This window comes from Ornithorhynchus anatinus, chromosome X5 (assembly GCF_004115215.2).
Source record: "Ornithorhynchus anatinus isolate Pmale09 chromosome X5, mOrnAna1.pri.v4, whole genome shotgun sequence".
NCBI lineage: Eukaryota > Metazoa > Chordata > Mammalia > Monotremata > Ornithorhynchidae > Ornithorhynchus > Ornithorhynchus anatinus.
The window spans coordinates 41,283,962-41,302,135 of NC_041753.1; the positions used below are offsets into that span (position 1 = coordinate 41,283,962).

General features: G+C 41.4%; 1 protein-coding gene across 8 annotated transcripts in view; it reads right to left on the reverse strand.

The window, feature by feature from the left end:
- Positions 1-18,174, reverse strand: part of SVEP1 (sushi, von Willebrand factor type A, EGF and pentraxin domain containing 1) — a 230,211-nt gene that overhangs the window by 183,429 nt on the left and 28,608 nt on the right. For all 8 annotated transcript variants that reach the window (XM_029055005.2, XM_029055000.2, XM_029054999.2 and 5 more), the window contains exons 2-3: positions 9,926-10,181; positions 8,577-8,753 (exon numbers count right to left, since the gene is read on the reverse strand). In XM_029055005.2, the coding sequence (XP_028910838.1) occupies positions 8,577-8,753; positions 9,926-10,181 (433 nt within the window). The remainder of the gene's footprint in view (positions 1-8,576; positions 8,754-9,925; positions 10,182-18,174) is intronic.

An 18,174-nucleotide genomic window follows, 5' to 3' on the forward strand; every position in this document is an offset into this window, starting at 1 on the left:
AGGATGTCTCCACCTGGATGTCGGCCCGCCACCTAAAACTCAACATGAGCAAGACTGAGCTCCTCATCTTCCCTCCCAAACCCGGTCCTCTCCCAGATTTCCCTATCACCGTGGATGGCACGACCATCCTTCCCGTCTCTCAGGCCCGCAATCTCGGTGTCATCCTTGACTCGTCTCTCTCATTCACCCCACACGTCCTATCCGTTACCAAGACCTGCCGATTTCACCTTTACAATATCGCCAAGATCCGCCCTTTCCTCTCCACCCAAACGGCTACCTTACTGCTACGGGCTCTCGTTATATCCCGGCTAGACTTCTGTATCGGCCTTCTCTCTGATCTCCCTTCCTCCTCTCTCGCCCCGCTCCAGTCTATTCTTCACTCCGCTGCCCGGCTCATCTTCCTGCAGAAACGATCTGGGCATGTCACTCCCCTTCTTAAACACCTCCAGTGGTTGCCTATCGACCTCCGCTCCAAACAAAAACTCCTCACTCTAGGCTTCAAGGCTCTACATCACCTTACCCCTTCCTACCTCTCCTCCCTTCTCTCTTTCTACTGCCCACCCCGCACGCTCCGCTCCTCTGCCGCCCACCTCCTCACCGTCCCTCGGTCTCGCCTATCCCGCCGTCGACCCCTGGGCCACGTCCTCCCGTGGTCCTGGAACGCCCAACCTCCTCGCCTCCGCCAAGCTAATTCTCTTCCCCTCTTCAAAACCCTACTTAAAACTCACCTCCTCCAAGAGGCCTTCCCATTCTGAGCTCCCCTTCTCCCTCTACTCCCTCTACCACCCCCCCTTCACCTCTCCGCAGCTTAACCCTCTTTTCCCCCCATTTCCCTCTGCTCCTCCCCCTCTGCCTTCCCATCCCCTCAGCACTGTACTCGTCTGCTCAACTGTATATATTTTCATTACCCTATTTATTTTGTTAATGAAATGTACATCGCCTCGATTCTATTTAGTTGCCATTGTTTTTACGAGATGTTCTTCCCCTTGACTCTATTTATTGCCATTGTTCTTGTCTGTCTGTCTCCCCCGATTAGACTGTAAGCCCGTCAAACGGCAGGGACGGTCTCTATCTGTTGCCGACTCATTCATTCCAAGCGCTTAGTACAGTGCTCTGCACATAGTAAGCGCTCAATAAATACTATTGAATGAATGAATGAATACAAGTATCCTTCCTACTTAGACCGTGAGTCCCATGCATGACAGGTATTTTGTCCAATCTAATTAACTTGTACCTATCTCACCGCTCAGAACAATGTTTGACACAGAGTAAGTGCTTAACAAATGTCATTTTAAAAAAACAGTATTAGGATATGCTTTTGCACCTCTGGTAAACTCTTCTAACTCAAAACACTTCAAACATCATCCATATCCTAAAGACAGTCATTCAAGGTTTCCTGAACTTCGGTGACTGCACCCTGGAGCTCTGACAGTGGTTTTACATCACTTTACTAAATCAGCCAGGCATTTTGGACTGACAATTAGTGGGCAGAGGTCATGTATAATGTTATTGTACTCTCCCATGTGCTTAGTACAGTGCACTGCACATGGTAGGTGTTCAATAAATACTATTGATTAATAAGGCTAAAGAAAACCAGGGAAGCCAAGCATATAAACCCAAATTTATCATTGACAACGTGGAGCTAAACACTGACCAATGACATGGTAACAGACAAAGAAGAGGTGGTGGTGGTGATAAATGGATTTATGAAGTGCTGTATGCCGAGCACTGTACTATTCCTTAGGAAAGAATACATAGATGGGAATTAGACAAGTAGAAAACCAGATGAAGACATTCTGCTGAAGAATATATCTGCAGCACTTTGAAAGTGTGAAGATACAGAAATGTGTTTCCCTGAAGCAGCTTGATTTTAAATGGGCCTCTGAAGAAGAGCTCATAACTAGAAACTCTGCTGGGGAGCAGTGTGGCCTTGTGGAAAGCTGATGGGCCTGGGAGCCAGAGGACCTGGGTTCTAATCACAGTTCCACCACTTGCCTGTTGTGTGACCTTGGGCAAGTCATTTCACTTCTCTGTGCCTCAGTTTCCTAAACTGGAAAATGGGATTCAATACCTGTTCTCTCTTCCACTTGGGCTGTGAGCCCCATGTGGGACAGCACATCCTCTGGGAGACTGTCAGAATGTGGATCTCACAAAAATAATAATAATAATAATGATGATGGTATTTGTTAAGCACTTACTATGTGCCAAACACTGTTAGATTATGTCTCTGATTAATAGTTTAGCTTCATTATCTGATTTAAACCATTGCTCTCTTTTAGATTACATTAGAAAGAGAATCTCAGTGAAAATTCTACTGGTCAGATCAGTCAATCAATTGCGGTATTTACTGAGCACTATACTAAACACTTGGGAGAGTACAATACAACAGAGTTGGTAGACATGTTCCCTGCCCACAATGAGCTTACAGTCCAGAGGGGACAAGAATAGTCTTACTTTCACTTACAACTAAGTCTATGCGGTCTTATCTGCAATATGTCAGAGTTCTCTAATCCCTTTAATAATAATTTCCCTCTCGTTTTCTCAAATCTTAGATTTATTTTTAACATTTTTGTATTTTTAATTTTTAGTACTTTTTGTATGAAAGGCAAATTGTAAGCACTTTACTTTGGCATAAACAAGCTTTCTGGTACTTAATTTTCCAACATAGAATTCCCTATCCATAATAAAGGGATGCAGACAGTCTTGTAGAGCTCTTGACTGGGATATCAGAAGCCCAAGGGCCATTCCTATATCTACTGCTGTCTGACCTGGAGCAAAGTATTTGTCTGTGAACATATTCACCATAAAAAAAATAAGAATGATAGTACTTACAATCTTTTCACCTGAGTAGCTTGTGAAAAGTAATTAAATCATATTTGCTAAAGTAAATAAAACTCCTCAGGTAAAATATGTATGATAAAGTAGTAATACTACAAAAGAGAAAAATTAATTAAAAAGAACTCCGAACTCTCTTAATATCTTTTCTGCTTATCTCTCTGAATCATTTCCAATCTGCCCAGAAGATGATCACATGCACGTGTGCATACACACACACACACACACACACACACACACAACACACATTCTTTATTTCTCCGCCTCATCTGCTTTTCCAATCTATCATTTAATAAGATTCCCTCACTCCCTTGCAATTTTTACTATCTTCTTTCACACCTCCTTGACAATCACCCAATAATACTGCTGAAGTCATTAAAATGCATTGCCATCTTTCAACCCTGTGACTTGGTGACCCAGCCTGTCACAGTTTTGAAATTCCTATTTATTAATCATTCATTAATTCAGTCGTATTTACTGACCACTTGCCGTTCATAGAGCACTGTACTAAGTGCTTGGAAAGTACAATTCAGCAACAAATAGAGGCAATCTCTGCCCACAATGGGCTCCCAGTCTAGAAGAGGGGAGACAGGCATCAACTTACTATGTGCCGAAGCACTATGCTAAATGCTGGGGTAGATATAAGGTAATTAGATCAGAGACAATAGTACTTTCCCAATTTGGTACAAGCTTGGTACAATGTTCTGCACACAGTACAGGCTTAATGTATCTATCCTTTAAACTTGTTCTTCTCCTTTGTTCCATTCTGCCTTCTACATTTTCTTGCTCTGGAAAAATTCCAGTTGGCAGATGCTCCTTCAGTTAGGTCATTATTTCAGAAATGTTGAGATTCAGACAGGCTAGATCCCTCCCTCCGACAACCAACACTGCTAAAGAAACCCTAAAATCACAGGGGAGAGCTCATGGATCAGAATTAGTAACTGTCACCCAAACCCTCCCTCCCGCCATCCTCTCCATCAGTGTTACAAAGAAGGGAGGAGGACAGGAAAGCAAGCAAGATGATAATTCAGTCCTAAATTATCCTAAAACTAATAAAAAGTAAGTGTTTCACAAATCAGAAAAACAAATGATAAAAAGAAATCTTGACAGCCTAAGGCAGCATAGCTTAGTGGAAAGAACACAGACTCATGAGATACAGGCTCTAGTCTCAGTTCTGTCCCTTATCTGCTTTGGGACCTAAAGAAAGTTACTCAATCTCTCTGTGCTTCAGTTTCCTCATCTGCAAAATGGGGATAAAACACCTGATCTGTCTCACTCTTAGGCTGTGAGACCTGTGTGGGATAGGAGTTGTGCCTGATCTGATTACCTTGTATGGACCCCAGTGCTTGGCACTTAGCAAGCACTTAATACATGCCATTATTTAAAAAACAAAACAAACAAACAAAAAAAACAACAGCAGGGTTAGGTCTGGTGATACTTCAACCTAATATTCAAGTCTGTTATACTGTACTCTCTCAAACACTTAGTACAGAGCCCTGCACACAATAAGCTCTCAATAAATACTACTGATTGATAGTATAGATGTTTGAATGCTCGCTTTATGTCATCTTGCCCTTTAATGGGAACACAAAGACCAAAAACTCCCACAAAGGAAGGGAAGAAGAGAGGATGTGAATAAGGGCAAAATAGTACTTACATTGGGGACAAGGATCTGGGCAGATCTTTTCACTGTCATTTCACAATATTAAACATATTATTGAAGCTGTCTGGGAAAGACAGATGTCCCTGGCCTTTGGAGTTGTATGATACTGTGCCAAGAAAGTTTTAATTATGTGTAACATGTCAAGACAATAAAATAAATAGACATACTAGACATGGAAAATGACTTTTCAACTACTTGGATAAATTACAATTGTGTATTCCACTCATTGTCCACATGGTATTTACATGCCTAACACGACGGAAAACAAGCCTTAGTCTTCCAGGTTTTATGGCTAGAACTTTTGCATGGTCAGCATTAACTGTCAATCTGCCAAAAGTATTCCCATGCATTGTATGAAGATAAATCACTGATGCATTCTGCAAATTCTTCATGGTTTACAAAGTCCACTGCTATGCTCAGCTGGGGAACATTATAAAAAGAAATTGAACTCAGTTTCAGAAAACAAAATTTCAAAATGTGTTTTCAAAAATAGAGAAGACTTTTTCCCCCACCTCTCTTTTTCCAAAGGGCTGATACGTAGCTTAGAAAAAAAATGTGTTCATAAGAAAGGGATGAAGTCTTTGTTTCCCTAAATAGTCCAAATAAATCAATCCTATCAGTTTAGAATTGAAGACTGAAGTCTGTATTGTATTAGGGCAGCAGTAAGAGACCCTTGTCCAAGCTAGCACTGAACCTTGGCAATGACTGGCTATAATTTTTCACATTGCTAACTCTTGAAATTAATCACTGCCAGGAAGCGTTGTCCTTAGGATGCCTAGTGACTCTGGACTTTTTGGTCATCTCAAGTCTCTTTTGGGAAAAGTCCGTAGCAGCTGCAAAAGAAAGTATTTAGTATTCCATTTGCTTAGTTAGAGCCAGTTGATTCTGGGGTATGTCTGTTCTTAAAATATTTGTGTCACTGAATTCTACTATATTAAATCATCCATGATTCTCTCTGACTTCTGGTTAGCAAAAGCACAAAAACATGTTAAATATAAAACAGAGTAAACATTTTTGATATTTGCCCAAGTTTACAATGAAGTTTTTCCACTTGAAACAATGAGGCCAAATTTTACCATACTTCTCGTTCAACAAGATCATATACGCAAATAAAGTCTGGATTTTTGTAACATTTCCTACTCTTGACTGTTTACATAGACAAGAAAAGAATATCTATATTCACTTTCCCCTCCTTTCTGTTTACATATGTAGATTGCTCCTTGTTGCGCTAATGTGTTTTTCCTACAGATGGTGTGCCTCTCTTTTCAAGACCTACTCCCAGTATCTCTATCTTTGCAAACTCTTAGAGCAAGGAGAGCAATGCCTCATTCCAACATTTGCTTATCAAGCTGGTCTGTCTCCTTTTGTAGGCACTTTTTGAGACTTGACTTCCCTATGTCTTCCCTAAGTCACTTATCCTGCTCTCCCAGCTAACACGTGCCTCCTTTCGGTTCTTCAACACCGCTGTTTGCATATCTAAGTCTCATCCACTGTATGTATCAACGAAATAATGAACCCGTGTTTCAAGTTCTTTGAAAGCAAAGAATTGTGTAAATGATCATTTTCGAATTGCAGGTATTGTGAGTGCTACTGTTTCCTTACAGAATGAAAGGACTCAGAAATTGAACTCTTCAGAATCCAAATGACTACTGAGCAGATATCTGTGACTTATGAAACATGGAGTCTAATTCCAGGATAAACAGTGACTGTTCAGCTCCTTGTGGGCAGGGAATATGTCTACTAACTCTGTTATGATGTTATATTGTGCTTTCCTGAGTGCTTAGTGTAGTGTTCTGCACACAGTAAGCACTCAATAAATATGATTGACTGACAGAGGAGGTTTAGTATATTTTCTTTACACAATAAAAGCCCAGAAAAACACAAAAGAAACAAGCTCCTGAAAAACGATCACATAATTCGTGGTAACCCAATTCCACATCTCTTCTGGGACTCAGATGAAATTTAAAAACAACCGTATGGACATTTACATTATTATGGAAAAACTAATGCTATGCAATTTGAATCGTGTGTGCATGTTTTGGTAAACAAATGCAAGGATAATTAAACCTGAAAGACACAGGGAGTAGACCTAAGCTTACTAATTGTGAATGTATCTTGGGGCTCCATCTAGCATAGAGACCTCTCATGTTCCTCTAGGTGCATCACAGAATGGCTATTTCACCCTATCCAACTGGAGATGCCCAGTTCCCTGAACCCCTTGATTTGTGTCAGAACAACTGGATCAGCACTGGCCACTGAAGATACCTGATCCTGAGGGTCCAAGAAAAGACAGATCTGTGCTAGCTCACACTGTGTACAGGACTCCCAAATCTCAAGGTGCAAAAGTGTGACCCAACTCTCCCTGAACTGGGAGGTCTGAACCACATCTATGAAGGAAAGAAAGGTCCCTTTTTACCTTTTTACCACCTCCCTGGGAGGAAAGAGGGGTTAAAGCTTGTAGGGAGCCTATTTCAAACTCAAAGTCAAATAATCAGTGGTATTTACTGAAGTCTTACTGTGTGCAGAGCACTATACTAAGCACCTGGGAGAACAAAACAGAGTCGGTAGGCACATTCCTTGCCCACAGCGAGCATACAGCCTAGAAGGGAAGAGAGAAAGTCAGAAAGAGATCTTAGTGCCTCTTTGGTAACTGGATGCAGACCTTCCAATGGTCATAAATAAATGTAAATATTCATTTATATTAATGTCTGTATCCCCCTCTAGATTGTAAGCACAAAGCGATCAGAGAATGTGTCTACCAACTCTTGTATTGTACCCTCCCAAGAGTTTAGTACACTGCTCTGCACACAGTACTCGCTCAATAAATACTATTGATGGATTGAACCTCAAGAACGCTGCTCTTTCTAGCCTGAAATGCATGGAGAGCCAGCAGGAACACATAGAGATTTGGACAAGCCACAATAGATTCAGGGCACAGAAGGCAGGGTGACTCTTGGGAAGCAACAGGGAGACTGGCATGAGGTGATGAAGCCTGACAGCCAGTTGCAGCAATATGACAAACAGATGATATTCACAACATATGACAAAATAAGATGCTTCTACCTGGGCTTTCTTTAGAGCTGTGCTGGAGGTGAAAAAGACTGTCTAAGGGGGAGGGAGACATGAAGGGAGAAAGGGAGGGGGTGAGAAAGACAGAGTGAAAAAGACACACACACAGACACACACACACACATATTTTGGAGGAGAGCCAATGAGAGTGTGACTGCTTGGTGGGAATGGAAAGCCATGCCAAGGAGACAAAGAATTTGACAGATGGCAAAGGAGCTGGGCCAGGGTAGAAACAAAGAGGGAATGGAGAAAGCAGAGAAGTAGAAAAGACAGAGAAAGCAAAATGGGAAAACAAAAGAATGAGAGGGAAGAAGAAATGGGAAGGAAAGGAGGGCTGAGCCAAAGACAAGAAGGGTGAGAGTGAGGGACAAGGAGATGCAGAGAAAACAGCACTTGCCAACCAAGGGGAAAAAGATCCTGGTTGCAGAGGGAAATCAACTGCCCGTTGCCATAATACAACTAAGGGTGTTCCCATTCCGAGTCATCCTGAGTCAAATAACAAATGCCACATGCTTCAGGAAAAAGTACTTGGTGTGTATCCCCGGGAAACACAGTAACCTTTTCATGTCTAGACTGGGAAATTTTCTAAAACTCAAAAGGGAAAATCAATTAAGTGGGGAAGTTATGAATTTTGCTCTGATATTACATCCAGTTGCGCCTAATGTCACGGTACAATTACATTGCTTGTGCTATCCAGCTCTTTCTGTAAACACTACAGTCGAGACAACATCACTTGCTTCTCATTAAACACTGGGCACACTTAAGCCGGGTTCTGTTTTTCTGGCTGGGTGAATTGTACTCTATTTTAGGAATCAAAGACCAGCAGACCTACCATACATTCAATTTGCACTTCCCCCTGAATGTGTGAGAATCAGGATGGCTACTTATACTGGTTTTAATTCTGTGCTCAGTCTGAAAGCAATGTTTGGCTCTAGTCAGGCCAATCCAGCATCAGATCAGAAACTGGACAAGTTTCAGAGGTTCAAAGAGGATTAAACTGGAGACCGACCTGTACATTCATGTTGCAGTCCTCTCCCAAAGTATCCCTTTTCACAGATGCATTCGAACTGGCCAGAGTGAGTGCCACACTTGCAACTTGCCATTATGTCACAGCAGTCCTTGCCTGCTTCACAGAGGTATGAGCAATGGGATATGTCCTCTTGAATATAACTCCCTGAAGGCAGATCTGTCAGTAAACCAAAAGAACGAAAGAGGCAATAATTAATCTCTGGTGGATCATCATTATTTTATCATCACTGCCTTCCAAAATTCTAATTTCTTTCAGTAAGAGAGGAAATTTACATTCCTAGCAGTATCTCAATATTTAAACACATTACTTTCCATAAGAGAATACGAATCAGTTCCACAATCAGAAGTCTAGTCATTTCAATCTGGACCTCGTTACAAAGATTTCACAAGTTATTTAGGAGTCAGGCTAGGGTGGTATTTACGTACATAAGTGGGAAAATCTAGATGCAGCATCTCCACCTCAGTGTTTTCATTACTTCACTATCCCAATATCTCCTTTAAAAAGAATCACTACAATAACCATTACTGATGTTTGTGGTTACAGTGAAGAAGCAGCATGGCCTAGTGAGGGCCTGAGAGTCAGAGGAACTGCATTCTAATCCTAGCTTTGCCACCTGTCTGCTGTGTGACCTTGGGCAAGTCATTTAACTTCTCTGAGCCTCAGTTTCCTCATCTATAAAATGGGGATTGAGATTGCTCCATGTGCCTCTGTTTGACTCTCCCTCCTGTAGTCGTGACTGGTAAGGTACTGGAAATTCTTCAGGTGCAACTCTGAGGGATGTAGTATTTCTAGCTTTTATTATTAATTTTCCCCCACATAATACAATCAGATTCGCTCTATATCATGAAGGCATTTCTGTCAGATCTTATGCAGGTAGATAAATCTAAATCAGACACTGGCAACCTCTAGCAGGCATGAGAGAGGGCACCTTGTCAGACCCTGCTGTCTGGCACATTAGACCCTCACTTCATTTGGACACCAGGGAAAGTTGGAGGTGCTAGGGGCTATGTCCTAATCTAAAGGATAGATATCGAGGAGAGCAACCATCACACTGTCAATGGAGAATAGCTGGGCTTTCTCATATGTTCATAGACAAACTATGTAGAACACCATTCTCAGGGATGGAAGGTGTCACCGCACATACACACACCTTCCACTAAGATGGCACTCAATATGCACTTGAGTGCTAGGGTATCTTTTCCACTCAGGTGGTTTTAAAACTATACAGGCTGTCAGAGTACTACGGGTTTGAAGGAAGAGAGAAAGAGCTTATAGGATATTAAAAATGCCATCAACTGAGGCACTTGCACTCGTGAGGTTTTCACTACCTTCATGCAGGGCTCGACGAGCCAGAGCCTCAAACTCTGCAAAGCTGTGGAGCAAGTAGCAATGTTCCTCTTTTGGGCTGGAAGCCATGTCATTCAGCTCACGGATGTTCCCCTGCCATATCCCAAATGTGAAGATCTCCACTCCAAACTCCCGTAAAGATGTTGCAATTGGTCTCGGATCACCTCCGTTGGAGTAACCATCGGTGATAAGAAATATAACTTTTGTGGCATTCTCCCGGGAGTGACGCAGTATTTGCTGTAAAAGAACAAGCAAAGTTATCATTCTTTGGCGCTTTTATTAACAAAGTATTCTCTGCAATTTATCAGTTAATCCTTTGGGAAGATGGTGGTAATCACTATAATCTTCCAAAAACAGAAAGTGAGATATTATCCAGTTATTTAGTCCAGGAAAAAGAACCTCCCCCATTTTTTCAGCCTCCCAGGGAAGGATGGCCAATTCTACAACGCCCAGCTACTTCAGTTTCATGTGGTTCCAAGAACAAAATCAGCTCCTTAAAGACTAATTAGGAAAAATGCATATTAACATTCTGCATTCCGCTGTATCCCCCACATGATTAATGATGGCTGATCTGTTAACAGATTTTCCATTTCCAGAAACAGTTTCTGAATCAGACGGTTATGCTGCTTAACTTGATCTATGAAAGGCCACCCAGTATCAGAGAAGATGAATAGTTTTCAAGGAGAGCCTAGCTGCAGAACCAAGTATCACCGCTTAGGTGACAAGACGATTCAGGTCTAATATGCAGGCCTCTTATTTTCACCAGAAATGTGAACTGCTTTTCGAGACTATAAGTTCACTGTGGGCAGGGTGCATGTCTATCAAACTGTCAACTAATCATATTTACTGAGCACTTACTGTGTGCAGTAGAGCACAGTACTAAGTTCTTGGGAGGGCACAATACAACAGAATTGGTAGTCACGTTCCCTGCCCACAATGAGCTTATAGTCAGAGGGGACTTACAGTCTGTGACCAACTCTGTTGTAGTGTACTCTCCCAAGTGCTTAGTACAGTACTCTGCACACAGTAAACAATAAATACCATTGACTGATTGCAGAATACATGTTACAAAAAGGTAAGATGTTGATTGCTCTTGGAGTATCTGAAGTAAGGTCACGAGTAGCCAGTAACATGCACCAGAGAAGCCGCGTGGCTCAGTGGAAAGAGCATGGGCTTGGGAGTCAGAGGTCATGGGTTCTAATCCTGGATCTGCCACTTAGCTGCGTGACTTTGGGCAAGTCACTTCACTTCTCTGTGCCTCAGTTACCTCATCTGTAAAATGGGGATTAAGACTGTGAGCCCCACGTGGGACAACCTGATCACCCTGTATCGCCACCAGCACTTAGAACAGTGCTTTGCACATAGTAAGTGCTTAACAAATACCATCATCATTATTATTAATATTATCCTGAAGCTAACTTTCAGAACAATTGCCTTTTCACCATCTAATGAAATGAGGGATTTTCACTGAGTAACAAGCAGGAAGGATGGGTGAGCATCGGGATGGGTTTTCTGGTGCCCTTCTAGGAGAGCAAAGTCATTTTTAAGCCTCATTCCATGGGAATCTGGAAGCTAGGGAGTGTTAGCAACCTCAGTTTTTAAATGGGAAAGCTGAAGGTTAAGAGGCTTTTTACCAAGCTCACCCAAAAATAAATCCTAGGGCCTTCAAAACCCACTTCATTAGTCTATATAGAGCATAATATTCATTAAAACACAGCCCCTCATTATATATCTGAAACAGCCAAACATCTTCCATCTATACCTTGGGCAGTACACCTTCATAAACTCAATTATGGCCTGTGGGACTCAAAGCCTCTCTTTGAGCATTCATGAAAATAGTCCAAAATGAGTTGTACTAGATGGGTCAGATTACTGCTGTGAAAAAAATCTCTTTCACACTAAACCTTCCCAGACTAAGCCCTCTACTTCCCTATCTACCCTCTCCTCTGTGTTGGCTATGAACTTGGCAGTGTTCCCCTTAAGTATATTGATACTCCAGCTCCACAATACCTATGCAAATATTCTTATATTTGATTATTTTCCATATTCCTAATCTATTTTAATGTCTGTCTCACACCATAGATTGTAAACTCCTTGTAGACAGGGATCATGTCTGCTAACTCTGTTGTATTGTACTTTCCAAGCATTTAATACAGGGCTCTGCATGAAATAAGCGATCAATAAATACCATTGATTGACTGGTTGATTCTACATGTGCCCAGGGGGGAAAAAAATAAGGAACTGTTACTATTATACAGAAATAATCCAGAATGATTAACAGATCTATAATGCATTCATTCTCAATAGCTCTGTTATCTCTGGACTATATTCATGTACGATAAGCTTGTCATATTTGGTACTAAGCAGTTTAATTGGGTAACAAAGGCATACATTAACCACAGTATTTTTGAGACAGCTGCATTAGGTTGAATAAAACTTATAAGCACCTATATACTAAAGTGGTGAAAATTGGGAAAGCATGGTTTCCTTTCCCTGGATTTTTGCTTTGTGCCAATTTATTCATTTCACTTTAGTTGCTTTCCAGGTAGATTTTAAGCTCCTAGAGGGGCAAGATCAAATCCACTATTTTTAGTTTATTTTCCCAAATACTTCATACAGTATACAATATGTGCTCCATAAATACTACTGTTTGAAATTACATGAAGAAAAGTTTTTGCACATGTAACTTGGGGATTTCACACTGCTTGCCAAAGGTTACAGAGTTCAATGAGAATAGCCTGCTTAAATGCTTGCAAATGATCCACTTAAGCATTCATTTATGTTTGCAACATCCAGAATAATCTTACATTAGGTTTCAGATAGCATTGTTAAATATGTGTATCGTGGTTAAAATTTGCCAAAATGAAAAATAAATCTACTCCAATATTATTTTTTTATGTTATTTGTTAAGCACTTACTAGGTGTCAGGCACTGTTCTGAGCTGGGGGTAGATACAAGGTAATCAGGTTGGACACAGTCCAAGTCCCAAATAGGCTCACAGTCTTAAAGCCCATTTTACAGATGAAGTGACTGAGGCACCGAGATGTAAATGACTGGTAAATAAATGTAAATAAAGGTCACACAGCAGACAAGTGGCAGAGCCTTGATTAGAACCCAGGTTCTTCTGACACCCAGATCCATGCTCTATCCACTAAGTCACATTGCTTTTCAACAGCTACTAATCCTGAGCAGCACATATTTATTCACTGGAGAAGATGTGACAAGTGAAATCTCCCTTTATTTGGTGGCTTCATTCTCAGCCTGCATGTTTGTCATGGGAATGAAGGAACACAGTACTTAATTTTGATGCACCAAAAAGAAAACAAATGATCTCTCTTGGATTGGATTTTTAAAATTCATAAACCGCAAAACACTTACTAAAGTTACCAATTTATCTGCATACTCTATTTTAAATTCTGCACTTCATCCGAAGCAAAACTAGTCAAACTTTAAAAATATGTGAATAAAGTAAGAAATACATGAAAGAAGATCTTTATTTGGCTTCAAAGCAGTGAATTAAAAGTTGAATCAGATGACCAAAATGAGTCCATATGGAATTTATTACTACAGGAAGTTGGGGAGACAAAACAGATCAACAGGTTCAAGAAAAGCTCGGATAATTTACAGATGATAGGTCCCTAATGAATTACTAGAGAAAAAATTGGGAGTGTTAAAAGGAAGGCACAAAAAATTATAGGGCTCATGAGAGTTTAGCATTAGGAACAATAATTCCATGATGGGTTATTAGAGAAAAGAATTAGACATGTTAGAAGATATATCCCTAACTATGAAGGTGGATCTAAGTAGAGAGGCAATCACTCAGTTCCTCCAAGCACCCTTTGGTCCTTTGGTGCCACTTTCAGTAAAGAATACTAGGCTGAAGGGACCATTGATCTGGCCCATAATCACATATCTTGTGTTCTTATATTTTTGAATTCTCTGAAATGCAATTAGATCTCACTTCTTGGCTGTTCACAGTACAACAGGCTGAACACAGATGTCAATGTAGGTGGTTTGGACAGAGAAACCACCACGGAAAAGAGATATGTTTCTCTTTGGGGGGACGGGGTGGGGGTGTCGGGCAGACATCAAAAAAAGCAATCTTTATTTTTCAAAATAAATCCTTTTAATAGAGGAATCTGTTACTGTTTTCAGTGCCTCTACTGCATTAATAGGAACAGCTTCTTTAGAGCACTCAAAATGGAAAATAAGAGTTATGCTTCAAACAAAACAAACAAATAAAATCACCCAAACTGACCATTTAGAACCAATGGATGCCATATTTACTTGTAAATAATCCCCCTTTTTTAATAATTTTCACAACACTATAAAAGAGAGGGATTATTCACGGGTCATATAAGAATTACATCTAGCAGTAAAGGGAAGAGGAGAAAATAGAGAAGAAAAAAGGGGGTAAGGAGAAGAGAAGGAAGAGGGAGGTAAGAGAGCAATAGAGACTGTGTCTCTTCTACTGCGCTCTCCCAAAGGCATCACATAATAGGCACTCAAGGAATTACGGTAAGCCCCCTACCATTCTCCCCTTCCTCCCTCAGATTGTACCTCTTTCAAAGAGGAACCGCCATCCCCAGCCTGAGCCTGTCTTGGCTGGGTTGTCACATTTTGACTCTTCTCCTACTTCCCAAGAATGTATGGCTATCACTGCTTACAGTTATGTAGTACAAAAAGCAGTCTTTCATCAAAATTTGGGCTGGGACAGTTATGCAGTAGAGGTGATTATGCCAGTAAATATGGTACTATCATGCTTTTTTATTTGACAAACTGCCAATTATAGCAAAGTCATATATAGCATGGCCTAGTGGGTAGGGCCTGGGAGTCGGAAGGACCTGCATTCTAATCCCAGCTCTGCCACTTGTCTGCTCTGTGACCTTGGTCAAGTCACTTAACTTCTTTGTGCCTCAGTTAACTCATCTGTAAAATGCAGGTTAAGATTGTGAGCCCTATGTGGGACAGGGACTGTGTCCACTCCAATTACTTCCGATCTATCCCGGTGCTTAGTACAGTGCTTGGTACATAATAATAATTATAATAATAATAATGGGAATAATAGTTATGGTATTTATTAAGCACTTACTATATGCCAGGCACTGTACTAAGCACTGAAGTGGACACAAACAAATCAGGTTGGACACAGTCCCTGTCCCACGTGAGGCTCAGACTCTCAATCCCCATTTTACAGATGAGGGAACCAAGGTACAGAGAAGTTAAGGGACTTGCCCAAGGTCACACAGCAAACAAATGGTGGAGCCAGGATTAGAACCCGGGACCTTCTGACTCCCAAGCCCATGGTCTATCCACTAGATCATGCTCTTAACAATTACCACAATGATTATTATTATTACTGAGTATCAAAGAGCTAAATACAATTATATGATTAAACTATATACAGCCTATTTGGTGCAAAAGATTATGTAAATAAAATGAGTTGGAAGTGGTGAGTAGTTGGTATCCAATTGTTAATAAAGGCATTAGCAAAGTCTCATCTTAATTTATAGTAATAAAAAATTATTCTGTTCTTCTTAAATCTACCTCCTGGTTTATTTACTAAAACTTACAATAAAATTTTATTAACACATATTCCCACAGTCTAATTCCTGCTTTACTATAGTAACACAAAAGAATACTGGTTGTCACCAGAAACTCCAGGTGGAAACTCCAGGACAAGGCCCCAGCCATGGGGTGTCAGACAGGTGGGGTGTTGGGGGTCTCTCTCCTACTTGGTAAATTGGCAGAGCCTGGTTCCCCATAGTTCCTCACCATTCCTCAGTCAATCGTATTTATTGAGCACTTACTGTGTGCAGAGCACTGTACTAAGTGCTTGGGAAAGTATAACACAACAACATAACAGACACGTTACCTGCTCACAATGAGTTTATAGTCTATTCCTCTCCTCTAAGCTCTCCTGGGCCAACTCTCTCTAGCTGAGGCCCTTTGATTTCATTTTTAAGATTTGATGGGACCCTTAGATCAGTTTTTCAGAAATAGAGCATTAAGTTGAACTGGAGGAATCCTCAGGCCTACATGCTTACAAAGCACTTTTCAAGGAAATCTAAATGTCTTTTACCTAGAGAATGATCACTAACGGCCCCGACGGCTATCAGATGAGGAGATGTATTTGACGTTGCAAGCATTTTTGCCAAGCACACAACATAATATAATGTGACCTTAAGTCCCATTTTTTGAAAATCAGCTTGGCTTTGTTCAAATCCAGAGCTTTTCATTCACCTCCGAGGTTCCTCTGAATACAGGCATCATTTCTGGGCTGTGGAACTCAGTGGCAGAGGGAGGCCAGTGTTGAAACTATCCACATCAGATATAAAGACACCCAGTATCATATCCTTACTGGGCAGGGAAGAGACTGGCTGAAAAATTGACTATCCAGTAAAAAAACAACAACCAAAAAACAGACAGCTGGTCTCCCTCCACAAATAGCGCTGCTGGAATCAAAGAACTAGGTCTTGAGTAAACTCTATTACATAGCAGGAAACAATATCCAAACCCACTGAGTGAAAATATGTTCTCTGTTACACAGAGTTTCATTATTGTGTTCACAGAGTCTGGTTGTGAACTTGATCTCTACTAAGCATTAGCTGATAAATCTGACTTCTTAAAAGATGAAAAAAGGCATTCTGAAAACAGTGGCACATCATCGGGCAAGCAAAGCAGGTTCAATTCCACAGCAGGTAGGCCATCAGAAATCTTAGTTCTCCTGCTCCTAGTAGTTGTGGCATCAACTGTGTATCAAACTTAGAAAGAACTCCACAGCCAGAGAGTGGGATGTTACTGCTGGAGAAAAGAAATGGATTTAGCAACTTGGCTTTTATGTCCTGCAGCTGTAACCCTAGTCTCAGAATCCCCTTGCTATATGAGAAGTAGGCAGATGAGAACAATACAGAGACATATTTCAATAGTCAAGGGGAAAAAAAAGCAGACAGGAATCTATTTTTAAGTCATTTGCACACAGGATCCAAGTTGCCAAAACAGTCTCCTTAAAGGAAGGCAAGACAATGATGATTTTCTCCTCACTTTGTTTATGGAACCACACACATACACACACATATTGAGTATAGCAGCACCATAAGGAAAACCAAGAAACGGAGAACAAAACTTGGTAGTTGTCATTAAAATTACCCCCCTAAAGTGAAATAATGTCAGATTTTGTGAATTTTTTTTCTCTCCACATATATTAGAACTTTTTGAAAATGAACTTTCAAAGTGAGAACTGGATGATAACCATAATTATTTAGTTATCTATTGAATATCTGAGTTATGCATGAAGGGGGCATACTCTACAGCATTTCAGATATTTAACCTTTCCTGCCTTAACTCTGCCCTTTCCTCCGCTGGGCAAAACTACTTTTCTCCCCTCATTGATGTCCATGCCCATCACCCCCAACTGTTCCGAACTTTCAACTCTCTCCTCAGGCCCCCTATTCCTCCCCCTCCCTCATCTCTCACCCCCAACGATCTGGCCACCTACTTCATTACTAAAATTAACACTATCAGGTCTGAGCTTCCCGAAGTCACCCCTCCCCCTTCTCCACCCACCCCCCCTCCCAACCCTCTCCCATACTTTTCCATCCTTCCCTGCAGCATCCTCAGAGGAAATCTCCTCCCTCCTCGCAACTGCCACCCCCTCCACCTGTGCTTCGGACCCCATTCCCACTCACCTTATAAAAACTATCGCCCCTTCCCTCCTTAACTTCTATCTTTAACCGCTCACTCTCCAATGGCTTCTTCCCCTCTTCCTTCAAACATGCCCATGTCTCCCCCATCCTAAAAAAACTCTCTCTCGTCCCCACTTTCCCTTCCAGTTATCATCCTATCTCCCTCCTACCCTTCCTTTCCAAACTCCTAGAACGAATCATCTACACTCGCTGCCCTGAACTCCTCAACTCCAACTCTCTCCTGGACTCCCTCCAATCTGACTTCCGTCCCCTCCACTCCACTGAGACTGCCCTCTCAAAGGTCACCCATGACCTCCTTCTTGCCAAATCCAATGGCTCCTACTCCTTCGTAATCCTCCTCGACCTCTCAGCTGCCTTTGACACTGTCGACCATCCCCTTCTCCTCCACACTTTATCTCACCTTGGCTTCACAGACTCTGTCCTCTCCTGGTTCTCCTCTTATCTTTCTGGCCGTTCATTCTCGGTCTCCTTCGTGGGCTCCTCCTCCCCCCCCCAATCCCCTAACTGTTGGGGTTCCTCAAGGG